Source organism: Octodon degus, unplaced genomic scaffold (genome assembly GCF_000260255.1).
Source record: "Octodon degus isolate 3935 unplaced genomic scaffold, OctDeg1.0 scaffold00070, whole genome shotgun sequence".
In the NCBI taxonomy this organism is placed as follows: Eukaryota; Metazoa; Chordata; class Mammalia; order Rodentia; family Octodontidae; genus Octodon; species Octodon degus.
The window spans coordinates 6620176-6630737 of NW_004524646.1; the positions used below are offsets into that span (position 1 = coordinate 6620176).

The following is a 10562-nucleotide window of genomic DNA, read 5'->3' on the forward strand; positions in this document are numbered from 1 at the left end:
CTCCCTGAGCCTTGCAGTCCTCTTGAATTTGCACTCTCCAAAGTAGTCTATATTGGTACAGAATTTAGTGGTCTCTTTTAAGTACTTGTGTTGCTTGATGTCTTGGTAGCAAGTGACACGGGCAGGTCCCTGCAGGATTCTCTCCCCAGGGCTTCCAGAATACTACATCTTCGCTTTAAACCCCTCCTCCTTGACTATTCTCAATCCTCGGGACCCAACTATTACGTTTCCACTCTTGGTTTTCTCTGAAATGATTTTATACACTGATGATTTCAGTTACTTTTTTTTTTTTTAATACTATCAACTCACCATCCTACAGCTCAAACTAGAACTCCAGACCGCAACATTTGAATGCCTCATAGATATTTAAACTTATTTTCTCCAAACGAAAAGTTAGAAAAGTGCTTATCGTATGGTAAGCCTTGTCTAATATCATTTTCACACAAATGCTAAGTATTGGGAGAATGTAATACTTTTCTGATTGAAGCTTTCAGTGGGTGAGGAAGGAAGTATTAATTACATGAAGATGTGATAAGCAGAAAATACTGACTCACGCGGAAAACAAAAATAATATCGAACTTGGCTCTGGCCCACACCCCAACACCCAGAATCCAAATATCCCAAGAACCCACGGAAGAGGGTGGGAGGTGCACAAGAGCCTCGGGTCGGCAGGCGGCGCTGCTGCACCCGCGGACCTCTGGGTAACAGGCAATGGAAACACGCTACCAAGGTCACGTGCTTTCGCGCTTACCACACCAGCGTTCACGCGCTCCTTGCCGCACGTGACTCTCGTTGTGGAGCATGATTGGTCTGCGTGAGGCGCGAGAACCGGTCTGGGTGGGGCGGGGCAGGGCGGGGCGGAGTGGGCGTGGGGTGGGGCCAGGCCGGGGGCGGGGCTGGGGTGGGCTGGTTCCGCGCGGGGGCCGTTGGCTCCAGACAAATAAACATGGAGTCCATCTTCCACGAGAAAGTGAGTGTCTGCGTTCGGTGGGGAGCTGTCCGCGGAGGGGCGACGGGCGTGGCGGGCGGCCTCGCCGGCTCCAGGATTGCTGGGTGGGGCCCGAAGCGTCCCGACCATCCGGACCTTGCGGGGCGAGGGGCGCCGCCCGCCCGCTGCGCCCGGCTTGGGGACTTCGCTGACGCCCCCGCGGCGCCCTCCGCCGCTGAGGCTGCGACTCCGGGGGGACCCGGGGACCCCAGGGCTGCGCGCGCCGGGGCGGCACCGAGCGCGGTGAGCCGCGGCGTCCCGGTGCCACTCGCCGCAGCCCCGATCCCGTCTCTCCCCGCCGTCCTCGAGCCTCCGCCGACCCTTCCCGACTCCACCCACTCCTCAGGCCCACCCCTGGCGGAATTAACTTTTCCTTCTCTGGCTGCGCCGTTCTGTAATGGAATGGCCCCAGCACTTAGATCTTGGGGGCTAGTTCACGTCCTTGTGCACTGATTCGTGAGCCTTCGGAGGGCGGGGACCTCGGCTCGCCATTGTAGGGCCTGACACTTCGGAAGCGAAGTAGAAAATCCCGGACGCTCCGAAGCAGAGAAGTCGTCACGAGTGTGTTATTACGGGACGTGTGGGTTTGGTCTCTTGGTATTCCCATCATCCGGATCTGCAGGCCAGCTTCGTTTTTAGGTGTTAGGGCGGACTGGAATGTTTTGTTTTGATCTACGTAGGCTGTTCGTGCCTTAATTCCTCAGGGGCCACACCGTTGGCGATACTGTTTGTGGCATCTTGAGAAGCTGGTCCCTTCTCACGAACAATTACCCAGTCACTTGGGTGTGAGTGAAACCTTTCTCAGGACGACTTTGGATTATATCTTATTTCATAATAGGTTCATGTTTTAAGAGGTGTTTGGTTTTTTTTGTTATAAGGAATAATCATTTAAGACAGTTAAAAATCCACCTAACAAAAAGAACGTGAAATAGTGTACATTTGTAATGTAAGTCTGAATGTTAGATGCAGTGCTTTTCTTTTTAGAAAACATTTTTGAATGTTTCGGCTACTGGGAACAGATGGATTTCTATATGTGGACAAGGAGGACTCTGGTACAGTTACTAATCTTTTGACGTAATTGGCATGATTTATGAATTTTGGACAGGAAAGATTTGCTTATTTGATTGAGGAGATCGGGTGGAAACTATGCATATACATGTTCTTATAATTAATTTTCTAAGATATTGCCATAGAATTTGGCATGGAAGACTTTTAACACTTTATGCATGATTTTCTGAGATTTGTGTATCTATTTATATATTTTTTTAAGTTGTCTGAGACTGGGACTCACTATAGTTCAGGCTGGCCTTGAATTCAGTGTGGGACAAGGGAAGGTGTATTAGGGAATAGGAGTAGTTCCTGAGAGACAGAAGTTATCCTCGAAGCCAATTGCCCAATGGTTTCTCAATTTAAAGTTACAAAATCAATACAATAATTAAAAAAAAAATAAAGTTACTTATAGGCAAGTAAGACACAGGACTTGCTTAATTGTTTAGGGGTCACTTATCACAGGTACTCTGTGGATTTAAAGTGGCCAATAGGAACCCAGACTAGTTCCTTCACAGTTTCTACAGTAAACTAAGGTCTCAGAAGGAGCTGGTTAATTTGCAATGACTTCCTCAAAATTCAGGATCTTAAAAGACTGATTGCACGTCCCTTCAGAATCTTAGTAGGGAGTGGTGTGCATTCCTGATGTCTGAGGAAATTTAAGCTTTGCCCAAAGTCCTAGTTCACTATTCATAATTTTTGTTAGTGTGGCTGGCCATCCCACTCCTTCTCAGGCCCTTTCACTAGCTAGCTGCCTTAATCATAAAATGACTAAATAACTTGTCTTCTCTGCCACCACACCAGCATATTTTTAACAGCACTAACTGTTACGTCCTTGGCCACTGTGCTACAGTGCAGCTCCCAGATTGTTACCTCCTTGGGATAGATTTCAGTGAAGGATTTGCTGAGCCCATGTATCAAAAGAAGCTGGGCACTGGTGTAATGAAAATCTATACTCAAATGAAGTCACTCGATTATGAGCATGGTATAGATTTAAAAATACTTAAGAGATACATTTAATTTTGTCATGAACTTCTATGACTTTAACAAATGAAAACTGTAACAACATTTTGATACATTTCAAGAAAATGTGTTTGCAGCCCTAGGGCCCAATGTTACTCATGTATAAAATTCATATGGGGATATTTGAGCTTCCTGTGTTTTCCCTTTCCTTCCATAGCGGGCTTTTAATGCTTGAGCCAGAAAACCTACTTTGGCTCTCAAAACATGGTGTAGATAGAGGGATGTTTGCCCACTGAGGGCCTAGTAGCCATTTGCTCTTGGAATACTGGTTTCAGATTTTCAGATTTGCCACTGTGAGTACTCTTTAATCTGTTAGAAGGTAAAATCAATCTGAAATAGTATGTATATAGATGAGAGGTCCTTAGAGGAGCAGGATGGCATGTGCCTGTAGTCCAAGCTACTCAGATTGGAGGCTGAAAATTGAGCCCTGGAGTTACAGGCCAGCCTGGGCAACATTGTGAGAACTCTTATGTGGTGGTAGTGGTGGGTGGCATAGTATCCACACAGGGTTTCTTGGGCATTAAGGTCGTGCTACGTGTTCGAACAATTTTTCTGTAAGTATTAAGGCTTTGCGGGCTGTATATATCCTTGTCACATTCTCATTTGTGTGTGTGTGTGGGGGGGTCCTCCAACTGTCTTAAAATGTAAAAACCATTCTTTGCTATTGAAGCAGGTTGAATTTGGCCCACAGCTAAAGTTTGATAATCCCTTCCTTTAACCCTAATACTAAATGACTAATAATTGCTGTTTTTGCGAGTTTTTCTTTTTTTGCTGCCTGCTTTGTTGGAAACTTGCCTTTTTTTTTTCTTTTTTGCGGAACCAGGGAATTGAACTCAGGTCCTTGCGCTTTCCAGGGAAGCCTATATTCCACTGACCCATCCCCCCCGGCCGAGTTTTTTTTTTTTTTTTTTTTTTTTTTTTTTTTTGGCAGAACTGGGGATTGAACTCAGGCCCTTGTGCTTGCCAGGGAAGCACTTATTCCACTGAGCCATCTCCCCGGCTGCCTGCTTTGTTATTTGTGCTTGCTTCCATTGTTGGCTGCTCTTCGTGTAGTCCCTGGGTCATCTGAGTTGGTACTGTTAATGTAACACGAACTGGGCATGGTAACTACGAAAACATTGAAAAGATGCTGAACGTTGACTTTGTGATGTTTGTAAAGCCGTTCTGCTATTGCTGACTCTTAGTCATTGATAGGTTTTGATGGTGTCACAGCAGAGAAACAGGCAGAAGGAAAAGGGAAGGGGCTTTACTATAAAGGGGAAAGGGCTTCATTATCTTGGAGGACGTGAAGAGAATTTGGGAGGAGAGAATTTGGGAAGATGAGGAATTCTCTGGATTGGAACAAAGGGAGGCTGAGGCTTTTATGGCCTGTTGCCAGGGATGGGGTTTGAGGGGGATGTTTAGATAGACCTGAGGAGCTGACTGGGGCCTTCCCTGAGGTGGCGGGAAGAGTGAAAGGAAACTGCAGCCTGGGCTGAGTTGGAGAAGAAGGGGGAGGTGGTCTCTGGGCAGATGAGCTGTTGTTTTAAGGGCTTCAGCCATATTAGATGAGCACCATAATAATGCAGCAATTCATACTAGGGCCAGAACCTGTCAGTCATCTTTAGGATTATTTCAGAAAGCCAAATTCCAAGTAATGACTTGAGGAAGTGGTGGTAGGATACATTGTGAAGCCTTTACTTGGATTTGCATCTCAGGTCTTCTCCCACTTGCTGCTGTACAATCCTGGGCAGGTTACAGATTTGCACTTCAGAAGAGTGAGGATGGAAGTATCTGCAGAGTTAGGAGCATTCAGGAACCAGTCTGTTAGACACTCAGTGCTATTGAGTGCTGCCTTTGCTCTTGCTCAGATCCTTGTGTTTGCTAAAACTCCTAGTAGGGAGCAGGGCAGGGCTGTTAGCGTGCGTGAGGCCCTGGGTTCAGTCCTCAGCACCTAAAATAAAACAAAACACTGAGGGATGTCCAGGTGTAGGGGTGCGCGCTTGTAATCCCAGCACTTGGGAAGCTGGGGCAAGAGGATTGGTGGGAGCTCAAGGCCAGCCTGGTTGCTAACTGAGTTTAAGGCCAGCTGGAACTTTGTTAGGAAACCTTGTCTCAAAAAAAACTGAAGAGTAGGGGAGAGGCAAAGTGTTTTCTCACTTTTGTGGCTGTCACTGGAGGAATGGTAACCTCTCTGTCTCCAGAGCTACTTACTGCTTACCCAACTATTAACACTGCCTGCCCATTTTTGAGAGCACCTTAAGGGTTTATGTGGTTGGTTGTAGTTAATAATGTCTTCAGGGGGCCAGCAAGATAGCTCAGTGGACTAAGCACCTGCTTAGGCAAGCGCAGAGATTGGGGTTCAATCCACTGAGCTGGCCACCCAGTTGGAGCGTGGTGGCCCATGCCTTTAAGCCCAGCACTGGGGAGGCGATGTGCGAATTTTTTTTTCTTTTTATTATTATTTTTTAATTTTTTATTTATTTTATTTTATTTTATTTTTGGTGATGTGGATAAGGTGCCCTTTCGTGTTTTTATAAAACACCTTGTTAAAACTGGAGATGTGTTCATCCTCTGAGCCCAACACAAGAAAGTCTGGGCCTCCAATCGTGGGATTCCAGTACTACGGAGTGTAAACTAGCTCAGTGAGGGTCTGTTCTCTGCAGTGAAAGTGTGATGAGAAAGGCAATGGTTTCTTTTGGGGTGGAGGTGCGGTGGGAAAATACAGTCTCAGGTGGGGTCATGGTACCTTTTGAAAATTCATGGAGGTGTTTGTTTTTGTGGCACTGAAGACTGAGCCTGCTTTGGCTCCTCCCCAGCATTTTTTGCTTACTTTGAGGCACTGGACTTGAACTTGAAATCTTCCTGCCTTAGCCTTCCAGAATGCTGAGATTTCAGAACTGCACCACCGTGCCCAGCTATGGTTTTTTTTTTTTTTGAGAGAGATTAACATCCACATAGTTGTAATTGATTAATTCTTGTTACATAGTATTTTGTGATTACACTTTTTCTGTGATTCAGACCATCCCTTTGGCATTGTGTCACAGTCTTACTAATGAAAAAATTAAATAAATAGATACGTAGAAACAAGCCAGGGTGGTGATGCGCACCTGTAATCACAGCACTTGACAGGTTGGGGAGGGAGGATCACTGGAAGTTTGAGGCCAGCCTGGGCTACATAGTGAGTTCAAGGCCAGCCTGAAATTCGTATCAAGACCCTGTCTCAGAAACAAAGGAATACAAATGCAAATTTAAAACAAAACTAACTCTTACGATAGTTTCCACTTTTGAAGCTTGTACAAATAGTGCTTTTATGAATGATCTCACGCATTTCTCTTGATTAACATGTTTGCATTATATACGTAGCTGTGAAACTACTAATCATCGGGTGAGTATAGCTTATGCTTTAAAGATAAGGATTTTCCTAAGTAGTTATACTAATTTACACTTAGTATCACGTAATAATTTCTATGTCTCTAATGTTTTCTATCATTTTAGCCAATCTGGAGTGTGTTGTAGTAATAGGTTGTGATTGAAATATATATATTACCTGGTGTCTGATGAAGCTAAACACTGTTCTGAGTATTTTTAGCCAGTTGGCTGTCTTCTTATTAAACATCTACCTGCCTTATCCCTTATTCAGTGGAATATAAGTAGACATCTGTGTATCTCTCCACTTAATGTTATATCGTGCAGTGGGACTTGCTCGCTGGCAGTGGAAGTACAGGGGCACATAAAACAGGTAGAGACAGGACTGTCACTGTTGTGGCTGCAATGTGAAAGATAATTACCTCCCTAGCTCCAAGGGGCACATTCCTTCAAACTATGAAGATAAACTACTTTTAGCTCCATCTTAGACTCACCCTGTATCAATACTGCCTGTCTATTATCGTTCTACATTTTTGTTCCTAGAAAATTGATAAATCAGAGAAAGTGTATACTTTGCAAGGTGGTGCTCTTTCAAGTCACTGTGTGCTGTTGCTGAGAACAACTTGGCATTGTCAGGCAGGAAGACAACGTAGGGGCCCAGATGAGCAGAAGGAAGCGTTCTCTCATCGGCCATTGTCTCACAGAGTAGACCGGGGGTCTCTGCTCACCTACCCATAAATCTCCCTTTCTCTGCAGCACTGGTGTAGTTAGCAGTGGGGAAAGCAACTCCGGAGGGGAGGGGAACATGACAAACTGCTCAGTACCAGGCAGTTTGGATTTGAGTTCAGGGTCCCAACTGTATGAAAAAGCCAGTGGCCCAGATTCAAAAACAGTGGTCGTATGGAAAGGTGTGCCCACCCTTCGTGAGGAAGAAGCACACTCCTCTGGGAGCTAAGCTGGGCTGCAGACCCTCTTGCTAGCTTGGCCAGGAGCCAGCTCTGGGGTCTGTTTGGGGCAGATCTCATCACACCTCTATACATCTGTGTACCTAATCTGTAGGGTTCTTTGAAGAGAGCCTCAACTCTAGCTACAAGTCTTAACACAGGACAGAATTTTCCCATGTGTATTGGTTTTTAAAATCTGAAATGCCAGGAATATTTAGATCAAGTAGAGATTATCTTGGTTTTTGTTTTGTTTTGTTTTGTTTGCGGAACCCAGGATTGAACTCAGGCCCTTGTGCTTGCCAGGCAATCGCTTATTCTGCTGAGCCATCTCCCCGGTCCCGAGATTATCTTGTGAAAAGAATAAATGTTAGAGCTAGTGAGATAGCTCAAGGGACTAAAGTGCCTGCTTAGGCAAGCACAGGGACCACATTTTGAACCCTGACACATGCTGCACCAGCTCTGCCGCCAGGGCAGGCTGAGCCAGCCACAGAGTCTGGGTGTAGTGGGGCACGCCTTAATCCCAGCGCTGGGGAGGCTGAAAAGCAGGAGGATGACTATGAGTCCGAGCTGCATAGTAAGATGCTGCAACAACCACATACATTTAAAAAAGAGAATAAATGTCTAACTGGGCATGGTGGTGCATGCCTGTAATCCCAGCTACTCAGGAGCCTGAAGCAGGAAGATGTTGATTTCAAGCATTTTATTTATTATTTTTTCTTTTTGAGACACGGTCTCACTGTGCAGTTCAGACTGACCTTGAGCTCACTTTGTAGCCCAGGCTGGTCTCAAGCTCACAATGAGGCCTGAGCAATTTAGGTACTAGGAAGTAGGGAGATAGATGTTTCTCTCATAGGAAAGGGAAGGAAAAAGGATGAGAAAAGGAATTAAAATGTGTTATATGCATGTACCAACTCCCTACAGGGAAAGCAAACATGCACTAATAAAAAAAGAATAAATATTCTAGGAATTAAAACCCCCTTTCATAATTAATAATTTCCTGTGGACTCTCCAAAGATGAATTTTTCAGTGAAAATTAGGCTAAATGTTTTTATATTTTTAGTAAAATACAAGATGTGATAAAGTTTAAGTCAGGCTTAAAGTTTTGATATTTGTAATTTTCTAAAGTAGAACTATAAAGTTAATGTTAACTGATGACAGTATATGTGCCTATGTTATTCATGTTTGCCCAAGGCTTAAAAGGCTTAGTGTAATTATTTTAAAAAGCTAATACACTTTTTTAGAAGAAGATACTATACAGGTGTTTAATAAATTCCATTTCAACTTCTTTGTTTTGGGAATGTTAGCAAGAAGGATCACTTTGTGCTCAACACTGCCTGAATAATCTGTTGCAAGGAGAATACTTCAGCCCTGTGGAGTTATCCTCAATTGCCCACCAGCTGGATGAGGAAGAAAGGATGAGGATGGCGGAAGGAGGGCTGACTAGTGAAGACTATCGCACATTTTTACAGGTAAGGATTGTGGACCCTGCATTTCCCCCAAACACAGTGTTTTGAAGAAGATGAGCTGTTCTTTGTTATTGTAAGCATGCACACTAATGGCAGATTTTGTCCTTTCTCTCCCCTGCCTTCTACCCATCAAAATGAACAGCAGCCTTCTGGAAATATGGATGATAGTGGCTTTTTCTCTATTCAAGTAAGTAATCCCAGGCATTTACTCCATGCTGTCTGTGTCTGAGGCATTGCTTAAGCTCGGTTTATGGTTGACGTGGAATGTGTCTCCACAGCCTTTTACAGTCATTTAGAGCTGTGACCTTCAGACATTCTTCCAGCAGATTGTGTCTGCAGAACAGAGGACTTCATTTGTGAGCACTGAATTTTTACACAAACAAACGTGAACATTAGGATTGTGGAATCTTTGCTTTATTTTTTTTTAAAGTAAGCAATTTTTTTATTTTATTTTATTTATTTGAGAGACAGAGAGAGAGAGAGAGAGAGAGAGAGAGAGAGAGAGAGAGAGAGGTGTGTGTGGCCAGCTCAGCCCACCAGGGGGCGGGACTGGTTGGCATGTGGTGCTGGGGGATTGAACCGCGGTCCCTGATGCCTTGCCAACCTTGTTCTAAGTAGGTGCTTTAGACCACTGAGCCATCTCTCCAGCCCCGAATCTTTGCTTTAGAGTAGGGCTTTTACATGCCAATAATCTTAATTCTTCTATTTTTTATTTATTTATTTTTTTCTTTTTTGAGAAAAAATATCAATGAGACAGTTTCAAAACTGATTAATAGAACAGTTTCAATAATTAATACATTGTATATTGTTATCTTCTTAGTGGTTATCTGTAGAACAAGATACAGACAGAATATCCTGTCCAAACACTATTAGTACAAATCTTTCCTCTCATTGAATTAAGCGAAAGTAGTTGTGTATCTATCCTAACTATTCTACATATACAGATACAAAATGTATCCCATTTTGTTTAGTCCCGTCAGAAATGGGTATTCCTTTGGCATCTAAATACTATAGGTGCGTGAATTCAGCAAAACAATCCAACACAGTCCAGCAGTCCACAATATTTTATGGACAAAAGTTGTTGAGCCTTTCACAGCTCAGCATATTAATACGGCTTTACTTTATATACCTCATTTTTATACTTTTCTGCTGGATGGTTAAAACCAAGATAAAGCAAGACCTGTATAGCAAGAAATATAACTTTTGTATCTGATAAGGTCAGTCAAGTACCCTTAGGATTTATCCTGTAACCCCTGTACTGCAGTTTTCAGATCCTTTGTGTCAGCCATGTGGATGAGTCATGGCCATTGCTTGACCAATTTGCTCTCCCTGAAAGCCTGAGAGAATGTTTTCTCTCAATGTGACTCTCCTTAGGCACACTCTACGTCATTGATCACGTTGCTCTGTGGCCCCATAATCTCCTTGATCAGAAAATTTGGGACACAGCTGAGTTACATGATGTTACAGTATAGGTTCTGCTATGTCCTGAGTCTTCATTGACCTTGAAAGGCTATGATCTTAATGTTGGCTGACCTTACAGTCCTATTGCTCTAATTTTTGGTCTGCAAACTTAGGTTGTTAACCCTCCAGAAGAGAAACTTATTATTATCCTACATCTTATGCAGGTAGGATTAACTTCACTATCTGTGTGAATATCAAACATCTTAGGCATAACGTGAAACAGGTATTTTCCATCTAATATTGATATGTTAAACATTAAGTCCCAAGGGGGCTGGGGAGATGGCT

General features: G+C 43.8%; 1 protein-coding gene across 3 annotated transcripts in view; it reads left to right on the forward strand.

The window, feature by feature from the left end:
• Window positions 1-876: 876 nt before the first annotated feature.
• The window catches only part of Atxn3 (ataxin 3), a 49511-nt gene continuing 39825 nt past the window's right edge, over window positions 877-10562 (forward strand). Inside the window, exons 1-4 of one of the 3 annotated variants that reach the window (XM_023719692.1) lie at window positions 1535-1549; window positions 1973-2040; window positions 8655-8819; window positions 8959-9003. In XM_023719692.1, the coding sequence (XP_023575460.1) occupies window positions 2008-2040; window positions 8655-8819; window positions 8959-9003 (243 nt within the window). In that variant the 5' untranslated portion in view covers window positions 1535-1549; window positions 1973-2007. Of the gene's footprint in view, window positions 971-1534; window positions 1550-1956; window positions 2041-8654; window positions 8820-8958; window positions 9004-10562 lie in introns of those variants that run through there. The other 2 variants (XM_004635162.2, XM_023719691.1) reach the window with 2 other exon arrangements.